We start from the raw sequence: 19836 nt of genomic DNA, 5'->3' as shown, positions 1-19836 counted from the left end.
GACTAACAGGATGAAGAAAAAGAGGAGGTAGAGGTGGAGGAAGAGGGGGAAGAAGGGAGGAAGAAGACACTAGAAGAGGAGGAGAAGGAAGAGGAGGAGGAGGAAGAGCAGAAGGATGCAGAGGAGGAACAGCAGGAAGGGAAGGAGAAAGAACAGGAGAAAGAGGAAGAAAAGGATGAGGAAAAAGAGGAAGAAGAGTAACATGAGGAGGAGGAACAGGAGGACAAGAAGAACAGAAAGAGTAGAAGCTGGAGGAAAGGAAGGAGGGGGAAAAAGAATCATAGAATCATAGAATCATTTAGGTTGGAAAAGACCTTCAAGATCATTGAGTCCAACCATCATCCATGCCCACTAAACCATGCTATGGAGTACCCCGTCTACATGCTTTTTGAATACCTCCAGGGATGGTGACTCAACCACTTCCCTGGGCAGTCTATTCCAATGTCTGAAGAAGAGGAGGAGAAGTAGAAGGAAAAAGAAAATCAGGAGGAGGAATAGGAGGTGGAGAAGGAGGAAGAACAAGAGGAGGAAGAGAAGGAAGAGGAGAAAGAAGAACAGGAGGAACACTAGTTGGAGGAGAAGGAGGAAAAAAAGGAAGAGGAACAATGAAAAGGAAGAGGAGAAAGAACAAGAACAGGAAGAGGAAACAAAGAAAAAAACAGGAGTAGGAGGAGGCAGAACAGAAAGAATGAGGAGGAACAGGAAGAAGAGGAGACAAGTAATAACATGAGAAAGAACAGGAGGAGGAGGATAGGAAAGAGGAGAGGGAGGAGGAGGAGCAGCAGGGGGAATATTAGGGGGAGGAAGAATAGGAAGAACAGGAGGAGGACAGGAATATATAGCACTGAGAAGAACTAGGAGGAAGAATAGGAAGAACAGGAGGAAGAAGAACAGGAGGAGAAACAGTAGGAACAGGAAGAAACAGGAGGAGGAACTAGATGAACACGAGGAGGAGGAGTTGGAGGGAAATGAACAAAAGGAAAAAGAGGAAGATGAGGAGGAAAAGAAAAAAGAAAGAAGTGGAGGAGGAGTAATAACAGGAGGAGGAAGAACAGGAACAGAAAGAAGGAACAGAGGAGGAGGAGTAGGAAGAGGAGAAGGAGGAGGGGAGGGCAAGGTTGAGGAGGAGGAGAAATGAAGAAGAAGAGGAAAAAGATGAAGAACTTGGAACAGGAGGAATAAGAACAGGAAGAGGAGCAGGAGTAAGAACAGGAGGAGGTAAAAGAGGAGGAGGAGAAAGAAAAGGAGCAAAAAAAAGAAGGAAGAGAAGAAGGAAGAGGGTGAGGAGGAGGACAAAGATGAGGGGGAAGAAGAACAGGAGGAGGAATAACAGAAGAAGGAGGAAGAACTAGAGGAGGATGATAGGAAACAGAACAAGGAGGACTAACAAGAAAAGGAAGAGGACAAACATAATGAGGAAAATAATAAAAGGAAGAAACGCAGGCAAAGAGGGAAGATGAGGAGGAAGAGTAGAAAAAGGAGGATCAACAGGAGGATTAGGAAGAGGCAGAACAAGAAAAGGATGAATAAATGAAAAGCAGCAGGAACTTGAGGAACCAGAGGAGAAAGAGGAAAAAGGAGGAGAAGGAACAAGAAGAACAAGAGGAAGGTGAACATGAAGCATGAGAGAAACAGGAGGAGGAAGAAAGCAAGGAGGAACAGGAGAAACAGGAGGAGCAGGCAGAACAGGAGGAAGAGGAGGATGGCTGTCCCTTCTTTCCTCTCTCTCTTACTCAGTATTTTTTCTTTCTCCATCTCTCCATCCTGCTGCCCATCACAGTTGGTTTTTCCTCCAGTGCTGTCCTGCTCCCTGTCCCTTTTTCTCTCTCTGTCACTCTGTCCTGCTCCCTGTGTCTATTCTTTAACTCCTCCCTCTTGGTCCTCCATCTCTGTCGTGGTTTCAGCCCAGCCGGTAACAAAGCACCACGCAGCCGCTCACTCACCTCCCCCCCACCCCCGGCCACGGTGGGATGAGGAGAAAATACAAAGGCAGGCTCGTGGGTCGAGATAAGGACTGGGAGGGATCACTCCCCACTCACGGTCACGGGCACAAGACAGGCGCAACTTGGGGAAGAAACAAAACCAATTTAATTGGCTACCAATCGAATCAAAACAAGGATAACGGGAAGTAAACCCAAACCTGAGAACACCTTCCCCGCAGCCCTCCCTCCTTCCCGCCCCAGCTCCGCTCCCGGCTCTCTCCACCTCCTCCCCCGGTGGCGCAGGGGAACAGGGGACGGGGCTGGGGTCGGTTCCTCACACCTTGTCTCTCCCGCTCCTTCCTCTCAGGAGAACCACTCACTCGTCCCCTGCTCCGCCGTGGGGTCCCTCCCACGGGGGACAGTCCTTCACGAACGTCTCCGACGCGAGTCCTTTCGGCGGGCTGCAGTTCCTCACAAACTCCCCTGGCCTGCGTCCTTCCCGCGGGCAGATCTTCAGTCACACACTGCTCCAGCGCGGGCCTTCCCATGGAGTGGCGGCCATCTTGGGGGGCCTCCGCTCCCCTCCGTGGGCTGGGGGGGGACAGCCTGCCGCCTCACCGCGGGCTGCGGGGGCATCAACCTCCTCCCCGCCTTCCTCACTGACCTCGGTATCCGCAGGTATTCCTCTCACATTCCAATCCCTCGACTCACTGGGGGTTCCCCTTCTTAGCCTGGGGAGCTTCAAGCAGCTTCTCACAGGAGCAGGCCCCCTCTCCCGCTACCAACCCCCCCCCCAAACCCAAAGCACCCCTGTGGTGCTGGCTGGTCTCAGGTGGCCAGTGCTGTAGTGGTTCCTGTAGCTTTGTTGAGCTTCCAAATATGAGTGACATTACCAAACTCCAGGATTCCAAGTGTGATTTTATTTGGCCAAAAACACAAGGGATAAACATAGAGGAAAGCAAAGGAAGAAAGGACTCACCTCTTCAGGGTTCCAGCATGGGGTTGGGCTGAGCTTTTGGTCTCTGCTTCTCTCTCACACTGTTTTCTACTGAGGGGCAGGGCTATGGCTCTGCAAGAGGAAAGATCGTGGTTCAGCCAAAAATAGAACAGTGTTTTCTGATACTGCAGCACTGTTAAAACACGATGTAGCACATAATGGCTGCCTCCCACATTTTGAAACTAAGCACAAGTCTCATGTCAAGCAGATAAAGAAACTGAGAAGAAAAAAACCCCAAACGTAGAGCAGAAACAGTGGGACTTGTATTCTACTGTCCTGAGCTCTGTGCTGTAATATCCAAAATTACATGATGTTGGGAAATGCTATATCCTGCTTTGTCAACTTCTGAATCCACTGTGCTTGGGTGTCCGGGATTATGGCACAAAGCCCAGGCTTGCAGCCAGCCATGATACCTATCATTGGTCTCTGGCTTGCTTGCAGCTTGTGCAGAGCACCACATTGATGGTAAGGCCTAAATGTTGTTCACTGCTCCATCTAGAACACTGAACATATGCGGCATCCGCTTGAACTAAGATTTGGCTCAGGATCAAGAGGGAGGCTCTATCAGATGTGTGATATTAACGCAGAAGTGTCCTGCTAAAACAGGAGGCCACTTGGTCTTTACTGGAGTAACTTACCTCCGTTTTTCCAAATGCGAGTCAAACATTGGTTGTAAAATAAGGACATAGCAACTAGACACCTAGGCACAAGGAATGAGTGCTTATACTAGCTGTGCATCTTCAGTCTTTCACAGTGAAACAACGCAAAGAAAAAGATCTGCATAAACAGAAAAAAGTTATCAAGGGGTAACAAAACTGGGCATAGAATTGCTGTGCTCAATAATTCAACTTCTCCACTACAAACACTCTTCTCTCGGCAGTAGGAAACGGACTCATCAATGGTGTGAAGTGAGGTCCTGCATAGACACTGCACAAACAGGAAACCTAGCAAATCAATGTTTTTAAAAAAAGCTCAAATTAACTGCATTCTCCTTGAATTTCTGGAGATTTATTTGTTCCTTATTAATCACTACCTTTTACACACTGCCACTGGCATGCAATTAGTCTCATTAGAAAGAAGAGCAGACTGTCTGCCTAGAAGCACTTTTCAGCACTGTTGCTGAACACTGAACATGCAAAATCTCTGGAAAACCTTGTCTCTGCATTTTGGAGTAAAAGTTGTTTGCTTAAGGTGCTAACAGCTTCCCTGGACAGTTATCAGGTTACCAGCTGTAAATCAGTGTTGAGGGTGGTTACAAGCTGATGAATACCACGCAGAGGAAGCAGGCGCTGAGACCCAAGCCTGCTCTGCCTGGTCAGTCTTCATGCTGTTCAGGCAGGTCCTCTGATCAGTTATCCCTAATGATTCAGACACAGAACAGGATTTCTTTTTTTTTTTTTTTTTTTACTTTGCAGCAAAAAAGCTGTGGAAACTACTTCACTATGTAGGTGTTAAAAGATGTTTTACTTAAAAACAGTACGGGTTATATTTATGACTGTGATTATTTGGTGTCATTGCCTGTGGTCTCTTCTAACCATACAGCCTATACTCCATATGTGCATGTGCTTAGGGACTATTCTAGATCAATCATCCTTCCAGAAGGGTCTTTTGGAAGTTTTCTTTTCAAGAACTCGTTTCTTAATTTAATTAACAGGTATCAAAAGCAATTTTATAAACAGACCACCTACCTAAGGAATGTTGTAACTTCTATTACATTAAGGCATAAAACACAGAATGGTTGCACATTTTGCTCACTCGTGTAACAGCTGATTTCTACCTTTCTTTTGCACAGCCAGCACACCAGCCTGTATATCAGTTGTTCTTTTTCATCATCTCTGGGAAATTCCTTTGGCATCACTGGCTACAGGAACATTCAAAGATGTACCAAGACAAATGAAAAAGATATGTTTCCACTATAAGACAAGGGCCAGGGGTAAGTGTGCTTGCTAGCTACTTTCCAACAAGACACACAGTTACCACAAAAGCTACCTGTAATCTTTGATTAGTTTTGGTGAAATTTAGCAGCACCTTGGCAATGCTGCAACCAGCAGACTGCTGGATGGCAGAGGAATATAGCCATCACTGGGAATTTTGGGTTTTAGCTCTGATTGCTCTTAAGAAATATTTCAATTATATCGTATGATTTGTTTAATATCAAAGGGGTTAACAGTGACATTGGACCAGCAGGTCCTGTGCTAAGAACAATGACACAGTATTTCAACGATATCCGTAACTATACCGAAATTGAGAAAATATTTACCCTAAGCTCTGCACTAGGTCTTGGTTCTTATATTAAGCGGTTCCTTGAAGTGGGCCTGATCTTTCTTTTTCAAAGGTAAGTCATTCAATACAAACTCCTCTGAAGAGGAAGATGTAATCAAGTTCTGTTGTTGAAGAAGAACCTTATTGCAGCTTCTTATCAATCCACATTGGGAACTGAAAGGTCTGAAATTTTCTAGACACATTAAAAGGAAAGAGAATGTTTCTGCCAGCTGTCAGGGCAGCTTGCCAACAAGTTTTTTATTGAAAAACTATTGCAAGTATCCTGACTGATTTCTTAATTTTGTTTGATCCCTGTTTTCTCTCTCTTTCCTGCTGGTTTGTCATGATCATGGCATAAAATCTCACTATAACAGAAACAAGCCAGTTGCAGTTAATGAAGATGGTGTAATTAGCCAAAGTTACAATTACTTTGTTGTTGAGGTTAACCATGAATTATGGGACCAATCCTACTTTTATGAACATCATTGGGAAATCAAGGCCTGAAATTCTTCCTAAGGGATGTTTATACATGTTGGATGTATGCTCTGACTCAGTTTTCAGTTAAATCTTGTTCCAAGCATAACCCGAAGAGGATGATGCTTGTACTGATTTCGACATCACAGATTCATCATCTCAGTTGCTGGGATGGTCTCATCACAGCAGTTTATCAACTCTCTGGAAGACAGACAGAGAAAATCTGAGGACTAAACTGTACCACTCACCAGCTAGGTAAGGCAAGACGCAGTCAGTGAGATGGTGCTCATCTCAAGCCCACTTCTTCATCAGTGAGTTCTCTCACTTCACAGTTTACATGGGGAAGTTCACACTAGGGCATTTTATTCAGTAATCACCGAAGAACTGTCTTGTGCAAAATCTGCTGAAGTCAAAACTAAATGGATTAATTGCAAAGCAGCATAAATTGATACTCCACTGCCTTGCAAGAGTGGGCTAAACTCCTTCTGTAGAGGCTTTCAGAGTCAGTGTGAGATGCAAGAAATAATTTAACTTTGGGGGGTTTTGGTGTGGGTGGGTTTTTTTCCGCGAATGTTTTTGAATTTATAAGGGTGCCACTCTGCAAATATCTTCTAGTACTAAGAAATGCAGGACCACTGACAGCAGCAACCAGAACTTCTATTCTTTGCACCACACAATCTCTTTTAGCCTCATGCTTTCCTTCACCAGAGGGTTATCCCTGTGCTTCTGGAATAGTCTCTACCTTCTCTTGCTTACAGGAGAATGCTTCACATCAGTTGTTAAACTGACTGTTCTATTTGATACAAGATCTCAAGTCACTACAGTGCTACTGTCCAAACTGGGTCAAGTCAGTTCCCAGTTTTTAATTAAATACTACAACCTGCCTATAGGACCTAACAGGAAGCTGTTTTCAGATACTTGTGATTATTGACCAACAACAAAGTCTCTGTGCAAAATGAATTTCAGAAAGATACATTTCAAAATAAAGTACTTGAAAAGGGTGTCCTCTTCTGTCTTTCCTCTGGTTCTGAGTTCAAGTATTTGTTCCCAGCAGATCAAAAGTTTTCCTTTCTTTTAATGCACAATGCATGGCTCACATACTGTTGCAACTTTCTTAAGAAAAGACCTAATCTTTCTGACTAAACCAGGAGTCTATTAAAAATAGCTCCGATTTAAGACATTAGATATGTTCCTTTATCTCCCATCAAAACTTCCTGTCATGACTTCTCCGCGTCTTCCGCACTGCTATCACCGTGGAAATTTCTGCATTACCTACATTTGGGGGAAAAAGAAAACCAAACCAAACCAAACAATGTGAAATAAAATCATATTATTTTTCTTGTTAATAATGCTGATTATTATCCTCTTAATAATCCTGCAGCCCAGAAAGCCAATTGTATTCCGGGCTGCATCAAAAGAAGCATGGCCAGCAGGTTGAGGGAGGTGATTCCCCCATCTACTCTGCTCTGGTGAGAACCCACCAGGAGCACTGCATCCAGCTCTGGGGCCCCCAGTACAAGACAGACATGGACCTGGTAGAGTGGGTCCAGGGGAGGCCACGGAAATGATCCAAGGACTGGAACACCTCTCCTATGGAGAAAGACTGAGAGGGTTGGGGTTGTTCAGCCTGGAGAAGAGAAGGCTCCAGGGAGACCTTATTGCAGCCTTTCAATATATAAAGGGGGCTTACAAGAAAGACTGAGAGAAACTTTTTATCAGGGCCTGCAGTGACAGGATAAGGGGCAATGGTTTTGAACTGAAAGAAGATAGGTTTAGACTGGACATAAGGAAGAACTTTTTTACAGTAAGGGAGGTGAGACACTGGAACAGGTTGCCCAGAGAAGTTGTAGATGCCCCATCCCTGGAAGTGTTCAAGGTCAGGTTGGATGGGGCTTTGAGCAACCTGGTCTAGTGGAAGGTGTCTGTGCTCACAGCAGAGGAGTTGGAACTAGACGGTCCCTTCCAACTCAAACCATTCTGTGATTCTATGATTTTCTTGCTTGTGACATTTTTTCAATAGGTGTACACAGACACAGCCCAAAGACAGAGTGGGAGACACACAACAGAAAGCAATTCCCTGCTTTCCTGCTCTAGGGAGACAAACGATGGTATTTCTCCAGCACTGTATGAGAGCACTGGCCTTGGGTAAATCAAACTGCTACAGCTTAGTAGAAATGTTCTGCAAACAGACTTTAGGGGTATTAACCCCTAAACTTTCTGTCTGTCCTCCTCCTAATGTAGCCCAGGATGCAGTTTGTCTTACTTGCAATGAGAGTGTCTCCTGGCTGACACTGAACCCGGTGCCCTGAAAACCTTCATCTGTATGCAGTCTTCTCACAGATCAAATCCTCCTCTAGTGCAATTTGGGAACTATTTGGATTCAAATTCACTGACATTGGTTTTCAATTCCCAAACATCCAAAAATCACAGTCAAGTCCAAAATCAGACAATTATTGTATGTAAATTCTGCTTTACTATCCCTCAAAGCAGTTCAAGTTTCCACATTTTCCTAACCATACAGGCAAGAAACATTTTGCAATAGAAGCTGTGATTCCTTTAGAATCATAAAACTCCAAGAATTTGATTTTTATGGAAAAGAGTCTCAAACATTATAGAACTAGAAGAGAAGCTGACATCCCTGCTTGCAGGCATGTCCAGGGAAAAGTTCTGCTAAGGTACAGAGGTCCTTAAAATCAGGCTCCAAGTTATGGCTGCAGGACATATCTCCTACTCACAAGCACAATCTGGAAACATCAAAGGAAGGGGAGAGGTTCCCAGCTTCTGGGTCCTCTCTTTTGTCAGGACATCATTACCTACCTCCCCCAGCACCTGCTTCAGTATTGTGGCAAAGACTAGGAGCACTGCAGTGATAACAAGCTTTCTGCTCTCCAGCACTGAATGCCCCATTTTCCCACCTTCCCCAGAGCAAACTGGCTCACTGAAGAGTTGCTTCACCGAAGTGTGAGCTGTTTCTTCTCCCCCAGGGCTGCACCCACAACCTCCTCAGCTCTCCCAGGCCCCACCCAGCTACTGCATGTCCTCTTCCCACAGCCACCACCTAATCCACAGAATAACTGGTTCTTAAAAGGATGTCGCTGTCTCAGTTTTGCCCAGTTTAGCCAGCAGGTTCCAAGGAGAGGAAAATCCATGCTCGAGGAAGCAGGGTCTTTCCCAGGTTTAATCTCCAAACCAAGAAGATGGAACCATTGGCCAAGCACGGTGGCTGATGCAGCTGCTGAACGAGGGATTGCAGAAAATCCTCTGGGCTTCTCCTGCCTCTTAGTATTTTCCTGGAGTTCTGACACAGACAAATGACATGAACATATTACAGCATTTCTGAAATCCCAGAGCAGGCACCACCAGGAACACAGAGCATATCTAGAGGAAGAAAAACACTTTGCACCTGATGCATAGTTGCAAGTAATAGGTGAGGGTAGAATAAATTGCCAGAGGCCAAGCTAAAGCCACCAAAACCAAACTTATACACTAGTTACATACACTCATTTTGACCCACAGACCAGATGTACAAAGCTACAAAGTCAAGGTCATCTACATGGAGAATGACAAATAACACACCCATCCTTTCAGTCTGCAATTCTCAAACTTTGTGCAAATTATTTTAAACAGGGCTAGCGCCACTGTACACACAAGGTAACGGAGCAACAGAGGACTTGATTCATACCTCCCATTCACTAGGGGAAGCTTTCTTCTCCAGGATGAACCTGGAGTGAAAGAGTAATGATTGAGAATGAGAAAATGTCATGCTGAAATAAATGACTGCAGAGAGTTAGGACAAACAATAACACAGCTCAGGACACTGCCTTGTAATTGGCATAGGTAAGATAGAGGTATGATTATAGGTTTCCTAGACCTGTAAAATGGGCTTGTGATATTATCTTTTTTTAAGGGTGTGATGAGAAGCTTTTATTTAATGAAGTTTGTGAATCAAAACAGCTTTAAAATTAATGAGTAGGACCAGGCCTGTGGAAACTCTCCCAGCTGAGGCAGCGTTTGGATGGGAAAGCAAAAAGTCTTTTTACCCAGCCATCTGCATCTTAAAGCAGATGGAAAAGATATTTAGATTGACTAGGAGCTGTGTGGCAGGAGAAATGGGGATAAAGGGACAGAGTCCCAGTAGCACAGAATCCATGCTGAAAGGGACCTCTGGAGATCATCCAGCCCACCTCAGCTGCTCAAGCAAGGTCAGCTACAGCAGGCTGTGGAAGGCTGTGTCCAGCTGGATTTCAAGTATCTCCATAGATGGAGACTCCATTCCCCCTTGGGGGAACCTGTTCCAATGTTTGACCACCCTCACAGTAAAAAAAACATTTTCTTACATTCAGATGGAGTATCACGTGTTTCCCTTTGTGCCCACTGCCTCTTGTCCTGTCACTGCGCACCACTGAGAAGAGTTTGGCTCCTTCTTCTTCCTGTTCATGTCTTGTACTGGGGAGCCTAGAACTGGACAGTTCTAGTAAATGCAGGACACAGGGGCTAATCTCCGCCTTCACATTGCAAATATGTCCAAGTCACTGACTGACAGTGCCTGCCCAAAGGAGTACTGTATCCAGCCATGTCTTGCAGATCAGCAAGGAAGAAATGCAAGTCACTTGTGTTTTAATGGTTACCTACAGCACACTAACTATTGACTAAACTGCATAAAGCAACAGCAACAGCTCAGGGTGTTTATGAAACTCAGAGTCAATGAACCCTGCAGGATTTCTAGCTATGCCTTTATCATAACCCCCAAATTTTCTGTGCTGAAGCATAATTTGGAAAACGCTCAAATGGCTCTGGTCAGAAAGATCCTAGAGCCAGAGTAACTTCTTGTGCCGACCCTGGAAGACGATATTGCAGAGTCTGCAAAAAGCAGCAACAAAAGCAGGTTTGGTAGCAGAAGGAGAAGAGGAGGAGAAATTCTGGCAGCCCAGCACTGGAAGGGTCTGTAGCAGGCTTCAACCCAGAGGAAGCAGCTACAAATGTCTCTACATGGCACTCCCAAGGAAATGACACTCCTGAACCCTAAGCGGTGGTCAGTGACATGCACACGTTCGTGTGGCTATGTGGTGCTGAGTCTGAGGTCAGATGACTCAGCCCCATCTAATGCATCTTATTCAGGCTTGTCTGTCAGGTGCGATACCCCAGATCCCCATTACCCAAGATAAAGGAGAAGTAACTGTATTTGCGTAGTCTAAACATGATTTCTGCTGCACCTGACCCAGAAACAGCAAGTAATATGCAACAGAATACAAAACTGCACGTCTGCCTTCTAAAACACAAGTATAAACCTCATCTAGGGCCTACCTGTATTAAGTGTAGGAAGTCACATTGCTTACAATTAGACCTTAAGGGTAGGGTTTATGTTCTATATTCAACATACTTCTTTAGCCAGTGCACAGGGCTGGAAAGAAAGAGCTGGAAAATGTACCTCAGCAGACTTTATGACCTGGAGTTTCTGTGGACCTCTGCAATTATATATTGGCACAGACAATAAAGCCAGCTTTTAGACCCAAACTCCCAGCATTATCCCTAAAAACGCCAAACACTACTAAATAACTTACCTTTCAAAGGCACATCGAATGACAACCAAGATTAAAGCAAAAGGGATACCGAGCAGGAGATCACGAGGCTGAGGGTAATGGACGTCTTCAGACTCTTGCATGTCCTGCCAGGTGATTCCTGGGAGCAGCCAGAACTCATGCTGCCACAGCCACTCATTCAGAGAGCGCGCCATTCTGGAAGGAAGAGAGACCAGAAAAACTGAGGACAGCCTCGTACACAGCAAACCTGTCAGCACAAGCCAGTGAAGCAGAGGAAGGATTACACCCTCACTGAGGTTGCATCTGGCTGTGAAAGCAGAAGAGGTGGGGAACGCATCAGTGCCCAAGGAACTGGTAATCTGCTCGCAGATTTTTATCAGGTGCTAGGTGACTGCTGCCTCCTGGCACAGAACCAAAAAAGGGCTAAAATGGAGATAAGTGCCTCAGAATTCAACAGAACATTAGTGTCATTCTCAGCAAGATGTATTGGAAAGTTTTAAGTTTAATACTACAGCTTCTCAGGTTTATAGTTCCTTTCTACAGGACTGACAGCTTGGTATCACAAGGATGCTGCAAGTCTGCTCCAGGGCTGGCTGCCAGCTGTCCTTTTATATGTACAGATCTGTATCTTTCCGTCTTTGATCTTTTGTATTTGTTTCTATTTACACATTGCAATTCCACTGCGTGCATGTGTGCAGATACATGCATTATAAATAATATTATTCTGAGACTTCTCCTTTAAAAAAAAATCTCTGCTTTAAATGATTAAGGAAAGTACTTCCAGGTAAGAATTTTTGTGCTAAGTGGTAAGCTGGATTCTTAATGTAATTTTAAAGACCATGCCTGAAGGTGGGATTTACATACATGATCAGAGAATTTAGCAGCATAAAAAACAGTGGAATGGGTGTAACGAAGCATTCAACACAAAAATACTGTTGCTAGATAATTCTACCTTACACACAAATATGAGCTGCACTGCCCTCCAGTACAGGCTGCTCATCCTAGCTGGTAACAACAAATATCCCAAACACAGGCTCTGAACAGAAGTCAGACAGACTCTGTGCAGGCACAGAATAAGGAAAGGGGAAGCATGGGAATGAGATGCCCATTGAGATCACTGAATAGCACACAGGAAACGCCATTTTACAAAACCAAGGGGAAAAGCATGTAATTCAAGTGTCTGACCTGAATATCATAAAGCATCTCACCCAGCGGAGGCCCAAACATGGCCCATTTTCTGCAAGAACTGCCTAACAAATCAAAAAATAATCATACATTCGATTTTGAAGATATTTCTAATTCAGAAGTAGTTTCTTTGTTAGTTAAACTGAAGATCTGCCTTATTGCAGAATTTTGCAGTCTGAGGGATATCGTTCGAATCGTAACCTCTTGTTGTGGTTTAAGCCCAACCAGTGACAAAGCACCACCTTCCTGGCTCAACTCCACTCCCAATTTTCTCCACCTCCTCCCAGTGGCACAGGGGGATGGGGAATGGGGTCAGTTCATCACAATTTATCTCTGCCGCTCCTTCCTCATCGGGGGAGGACTCCTCACTTCCCCTGCTCCAGCATGGGGTCCCCCCCCATGGGAGACAGTTCTCCATGAACTACTCTAAGGTTGTTACTGTGAAAAAGCCAGTCGAAGAACCTCTCTAAGACTCAGTTTTGGAGTTTTAGAAAGCAGGCATTCTTTATTGCAGCACTGGATGCATGCTAGGAGGAACTATCCTCCATGCATCCAGCGCTGCAATAAAGAATGCCTGCTTTCTAAAACTCCAAAATTGAGTCTTAGAGAGGTTCTTCAACCGGCTTTTTCTCAGTAACAGTTTTGGCGACCCAGATGGGACACTGCTTCTAGACCTTGACGGATCCATGGGATTACAGGACCACCAGCCAGCACTGAGCGATTCTCAGGGAGAACCTCTAATCCCCAGACCGAAGAGCTTAAAGTAAGACCCCTAGTAAGTGTAAAGGCATTCTATCTGTTGGTTTTTTGGTTGCCTGCCTATAAGACACAGCCTAAGCTTCACAGGGTCGGGCTAGAAAGGTACCTATGGGATCTGTTCTGATAAACCCGGGCTCTGGTTTGGTAAAAGGGGTTAAAAGTCCCCAACTTGGCTAACTGTCTTGATTTGGTCTCTGAATTTTGGTTTGGTTATCAGAACTTGGTTATTGGAATTACAGATTTGTTTCTGTTTACTTGGATCATATAGTCATTTTGCTACTCATATTTAATATGGGTGGGTGTCGTGGTTTAACCCCAGCCAGCAACTAAACACCACGCAGCCGCTCACTCACTCCCCCCCACCCAGTGGGATGGGGGAGAAAATCAGGAAAAGAGGCAAAACCCGTGGGTTGAGATAAGAACAGTTTAATAGAAGAGAAAAGAAGAAACTAATAATGATAATACTAATAAAATGACAACAGTAATAATGAAAGGATTGGAATGCACAAATGATGCACAGTGCAATTGCTCACCACCCACCCACCGACACCCAGCCAGTCCCCGAGTGGCGATTCCCTGCCCCCGCTCCCCAGTTCCTATACTAAATGGGACGTCACATGGTATGGAATACCCCGCTGGCCAGTTTGGGTCAGGTGCCCTGGCTGTGTCCTGTGCCAACTTCTTGTGCCCTTCCAGCTTTCTCGCTGGCTGGGCATGAGAAGCTGAAAAATCCTTGACTTTAGAGTAAACACAACAGCAACAACTGAAAACATCAGTGTTATCAACATTCTTCGCATACTGAACTTAAAACAGCACTGTACCAGCTATTAGGAAGACAGTTAACTCTATCCCAGCTGAAACCAGGACAGTGGGGGATTGTCTAAGGGAGGCATCCTGAAAAAGTCACCTTTGGGTTGTGTCTTGAAACATTGGAAACAGATTGCTGGACCCCGGGTGGTCTCACAACAAAAGATTAAGTATTGCAATCAATGGTGGCCACTGTATAAATTGGATAATGGGGAAAAGTGGCCTATGAATGGTACATTAAATTATAACACCTTATTACAATTAATGTTATTCTTGAGGAGAGAAGGAAAGTGGGATGAAGTGGTGTACGCAGATATGTTCTTTACTTTGAGGAGACATCCAGAGTGGCAAAAAGAATGCTGTATAAATCTTGCACCTGGTGATCACTCCATTTTAGCTTTGGAAAAGGAGAAGGGTAAAACTTTGAAAAGGTGGCGTTCTGCCTGTAGTATAGGGCAACAGTGTTTAAAAGTTTCCGAGCAAAAGGAGGATGATATTAATTTAATAATAGCCCCTGAACGAAGGTTGGAAACCTCAAATACTGGGTATGACGTCCCAGGGGCAGAGAATAAAGTCATGAAAAATGTCACCCTCAAGGGGATGAGTTGGTCCTGGGGGCTGAGGGTTTTAGCCCAATAGCCAGGCGAATGAGGGGCAAGCAAGGGGAAGTTATACAGGCATCCCTGTGACAACCTGTGGGAAATGACAGACTGGTGACTGTAAAAGTTCCATTTTCAATTAATGATCTTAATAATTGGAAATTGGCTGCTGGAAGTTATTGGGATAATCTGGACAGAGTAGCTAGTGCTTTTGAAATGATTAAAACTCAAGATCCTGATTGGAAAGATATTGAAGCAATTATGCAAATTTTGTTTGATAGCACAGAAAATGAAATGGTTCATAAAACAGCTAAAACACAAGTGGAAGCGCAAGTTGCTTTGGGAACTTTGCCAGGGACCGTTGAGGTCCATTTTCCTTCTGTAGATCCAAACTGGGATCCAAATATACCAAGATCGAGGCAGCTTCTGAATCAATGTCAAAAGTGGATTTTGTTTGGTATTCAAAACACGATACCTAAAGCTATTAATTGGTCCAAATTATATGAAATTAAACAGGATCAGAAAGAATCTCCTACCAATTTTACGAACAAATTGAAAGAAGCTGCTCATAAATATACAACTATAGACCTTGATTCGGAGGAAGGAACCAACTAGCTCCTTTATTTATAGGGCAGTCATTGGATGACATAAGGAGAAAGTTGCAGAAGCTACAAGGAAATGACACTCGAGACCTAAGCAAATTGCTAGATGTAGCTTGGATTGTGTATAGAAATAGGGAAAGGCAAAAGGAAATGACAAACAGTGGGCTGACAGCAGTATTAGAGGGCGGTCAAAGAAGAGGATTGTACCCTGGAAGAGGCCGGGGAAGGGGAGGCTTTAAGCCATCACATAATCCCAGGCCCCGTCTGGGAGAAAATCAATGCATTTACTGTAAAAAGGAAGGACACTGGAAGAGTGATTGTCCCCTCTTGAAACAAAATACCTCTCCGACTCCTTTATTTACAATGGGAGAGGATTCACGGGGACCAGAGGAACCTCTCCCAGCAGAACCTCTGGTAAAAGCAAAGCTGGGAGATGAGGAAATAGAATTTTTAGTTGACACTGGGGGCTACGTATTCGGTCTTAAATACACTAGAAGGAAATTTAAGTAACAAAAGCATAAATGTCACTGGTGCGACAGGGACTCATGAGACCTGGACATTTTTCAAACCCCTGAAATTTAAACTTGGAAAATAATGGGTTACTCACCAGTTTTTATATTTACCAAATTCTCCAAAAACTTTACTGGGTAGAGATTTACTTGAAAAGGTAGAAGTTGAAATTTTAATCCCAGGATCTAAATATGTTGAAGCCACAGCCTTGTTGTTACAGGATATAAATTTCAAACAGATGAGATACCTCGAGAAATAGAAGATGCACTGATTCCCATCATTTGGGCAGAAGTTCCAGGAAGGTCTAAGAGAGAAGAACCAGTAAGAATTGATCTGATACCAGGATCATTACCTGTAAGAATTAAACAATACCCTTTAAAATTAGAAGCAAGAACTGGCTTGATACCAATGGTTCAAAAATTTTTGAAATATAAGTTGTTGGTAGAATGTGAGTCAAAATATAATACACCTATCTTACCAGTAAAAAAACTAACAGAAAAGATTATCATTTGGTTCAAGATCTTAGAGCGATCAATCAGATAGTACAAGATACATATCCAGTAGTTGTAAACCCATATACATTACTAACTACCCTCACCAGTGAACAAGGCTGGTTCACAGTTTTAGATCTGAAAGATGCCTTTTTCTGCATTCCTTTGGATTCTGAAAGTCAAGAGCTTTTTGCTTTTGAGTGGGAAGATCCTGAAACAGGGCGAAAGACACAATATACCTGGACTCTTCTACCACAAGGTTTCAAGAACAGCCCAACCATTTTTGGAAATCAGCTGGCAAAAGAATTGGAAATATGGAGGACAGAAAATAGACAGGGAACTGTATTGCAGTATGTAGATGACATCTTAATTGCAGCAGAAACTCGGGAACAATGTTTTTCTTTGACCATAAGCCTCTTGAATTTTGGGGGACTTAGTGGATACCAAGTATCAAAGGAAAAGGCGCAAATCATCCAGGAAACGGTCATTTATCTGGGCTTCGAAATTCTAAAAGGGCAGAGGCGAATGGGAACTGAATGGAAAGAAGCTATTTGCTGCCTCCCAGAGCCGAGAACTGCGAGCATCTCTAGGCATGACCGGGTGGTGTCGCCTGTGGATTGTAAATTATGGACTGTTGGTAAAACCTCTATACGAATTACTAAAAAACTCCCAAAAAGGGACTCTTGAATGGACAAAGGACAGCAGACCTGCGTTTAAACAACTGAAACAAACTCTGGTGAAAGCCCCTGCCCTGGGATTGCCAGACCTGACAAAATTTTTTGAACTTTTCACTTGTGAGCAATGAGGAGTGGCACTAGGGGTCCTGGCACAGTTTTTAGGAGGGCAACGGAAAGCCATAGCATATTTTTTCCAAACAATTGAACAATGTGAGCCAGGGATGGCCCAGCTGCCTCAAAGCAGTAGCAGCCACAGTGTTATTAATTCAAGAGGTTCATAAACTTACTTTAGGGCAAAAGATCACTGTGTATGTACCACATATGATAGCCACAGTTTTAGAACAAAAAGGGGAGCATTGGTTGTCCCCCAGTCGTATGCTGAAATACCAAGTAGTACTACTGGAACTGATGACATAGATCTCAAGACTACTTCAATTGTCAATCCTGCAGTGTTTCTCTCCACTGATCGAGTGGAGAGTCTACCAGAACATGATTGCTTACAAACAGTGGAAGAAACATATGCTAGCCGTCCAGATCTTAAAGACGTTCTGTTGGAAAATCCAGACTGGGAGTTATATACTGACGGCAGTAGTTTTGTTCGTGATGGGAAGAGATTGTCAGGATGTGCTATGATGACCTTAGATGGCATAGTAGAGGCATGAGCCTTATCTCCCAAAACATGAGCCCAAAAGGCAGAACTAATAGTCTTAACTATTCCAAGCATTGGAACTGAGTGAAGGAAGAAAGGTTAATATCTGGACAGACTTTAAGTACGCTTTTGGAGTTGTACACGCCCATGGAGCCATCTGGAAAGAGAGAGGACTACTATCAGCACAAGGAACTGAAATCAAGCATGCTGCACAAATACAAGAACCATTAGAGAGCATCCAAAAACCAACAGCGGTTGCAATAATGCATTGCAAAGCCCATCAAACAGGAAAGACCCCACCAGAAATAGGTAATCAATTGGCAGATGAAGCTGCCAAAGAGGCTGCAGAAACAGGTATCATGGCATTAGTACCAGAAAAAGGAATAACTTTACCAGAAACACCACCTAAATAGGATAATAAAGATGCCAAATTAATAAAGGCCTTACAGGCACAAGAACAAACAGAAGGGTGGGCTGTTACGCCCACAGAGCAAGTAGTAATCCCACCCTCATTAATGAGAGAAATTGCTAAGCGAGAACATAACAAAGTACATTGGGGAACTGAAAATTCAGTAAAACATCTTTGAAAAATAGTTATAAGCTGGGCAATGACAGAAATTAGCCAATCCATTACGGGAAGATGTGAAATTTGTTGTAAAAATAACCCAAATACCAGCAATAAGTTAATTTTGGGGGTTACAAAAGGAGGAAATTCCCCAGGAGACTATTGGCAAATTGATTTTACGGAACTACCTAGAAAAGAGGGGATATAGATACATCCTTGTTCTAGTTGACACTTTTACTGGATGGCCAGAGGCTTTTCCCTGTCGCACCAACAGAGCTAGGGAAGTAGCTAAAATCTTGTTAAAAGAAATTATCCCAAGGTTCGGTGTTCCTTTAGGAATGTCCTCAGACAGAGGACCACATTTTGTTGCTGAAATTATAAAACAATTGAGCAAAAACTTAGCCATAGCATGGGAAGTCCATACCCCTTATAGGCCACAATCAAGTGGAAAAGTAGAAAGAATGAACTATACACTTAAATTGCAAATTGGAAAAATACATCAGGAAACATCAGTGACTTGGATACAAGCACTACCTTTAGCGCTGTTAAGAATTAGAATACAATCTTATGGTAAAAACAGCTTGAGCCCTTATAAGTTACTGTCGTGGTTTAACCCCAGCCAGCAACTAAACACCACGCAGCCGCTCACTCACTCCCCCCCACCCAGTGGGATGGGGGAGAAAATCGGGAGAAGAAGCAAAACCCGTGGGTTGAGATAAGAACGGTTTAATAGAACAGAAAAGAAGAAACTAATAATGATAATGATAACACTAATAAAATGACAACAGCAATAATGAAAGGATTGGAATGTACAAATGATACGCAGTGCAATTGCTCACCACCCGCCGACCGACACCCCGCCAGTCCCCCGAGCGGCGAATCCCTGCCCCCCACTTCCCCGTTTCTGTACTGGATGGGACGTCACATGGTATGGAATACACCGTTGGCCAGTTTGGGTCAGGTGCCCTGGCTGTGTCCTGTGCCAACTTCTTGTGCCCCTCCAGCTTTCTCACTGGCTGGGCATGAGAAGCTGAAAAATCCTTGACATTAGTCTAAACACTACTGAGCAACAACTGAAAACATCAGTGTTATCAACATTCTTCGCTCTGAACTCAAAACATAGCACTGTACCAGCTACTAGGAAGACAGTTAACTCTATCCCAGCTGAAACCAGGACAGTTACTTTATGGAAGGCCTTACCAGGCCCCACATATACCAGGGACAATCCACATTAAAGGGGATAATGGATTTAAATAATTACTTAATGTCTTTGGGAAAGACTTTACAGGAATTGCAAAAGTAGGTGACAACAAGCAGGCCCTTGGAACTGGATACACTGGCCCATTCATTTCAACCTGGAGACTGGGTCTACATCAAGTCGTGGAATTCAGAGCTGCTAACTGAAAAGTGGAAAGGACCATTCAAAGTACTCTTGACAACTTACGCGGCTGTCAAGGTTCAAGGGAAAGGGCCATGGATCCATTACGCCAGAATTAAAAAGGCTCCCCCTTCATGGACAGTTGAACAAAAGTCTCCCCTCAAGCTGAAATTGAGAAAGTCATGATTGAATTTTATGTTTTGTTTGTAGCAATTATGGTAGTGATGAGCCAAGTTTGGCAAATACCAAATTGGAACCAAAACCTGCACCTAATTCTAGCACAAAATATCTCTTGGATACTGCATAAGAATGATTGCTGGGTTTGTACTTAAATGCCAGGACATTCAGAAAGTGGCATACCTTTAGTTGGTGTTCCCCTTCCTTCCCAGATTAATTGGGCCAAACCTGGTATTTGGAAA

General features: G+C 43.9%; 1 protein-coding gene across 1 annotated transcript; it reads right to left on the bottom strand.

Moving 5' to 3' along the window:
- Positions 1 to 2897: 2897 nt before the first annotated feature.
- Positions 2898 to 19522, bottom strand: LOC128147616 (ceramide synthase 4-like). Its single transcript, XM_052800356.1, has 4 exons — positions 19484 to 19522; positions 12381 to 12445; positions 11217 to 11390; positions 2898 to 2991 (listed from the first exon to the last, which is right to left on the bottom strand). The coding sequence occupies exons 1-4, from the start codon at positions 19520 to 19522 to the stop codon at positions 2898 to 2900; spliced, it is 372 nt and encodes a 123-aa protein (XP_052656316.1).
- Positions 19523 to 19836: the final 314 nt, after the last annotated feature.

The sequence above is a fragment of the Harpia harpyja genome, chromosome 11 (assembly GCF_026419915.1).
Source record: "Harpia harpyja isolate bHarHar1 chromosome 11, bHarHar1 primary haplotype, whole genome shotgun sequence".
NCBI classification, from domain to species: domain Eukaryota; kingdom Metazoa; phylum Chordata; class Aves; order Accipitriformes; family Accipitridae; genus Harpia; species Harpia harpyja.
This window is presented reverse-complemented; position numbering and strand designations above follow the sequence as displayed.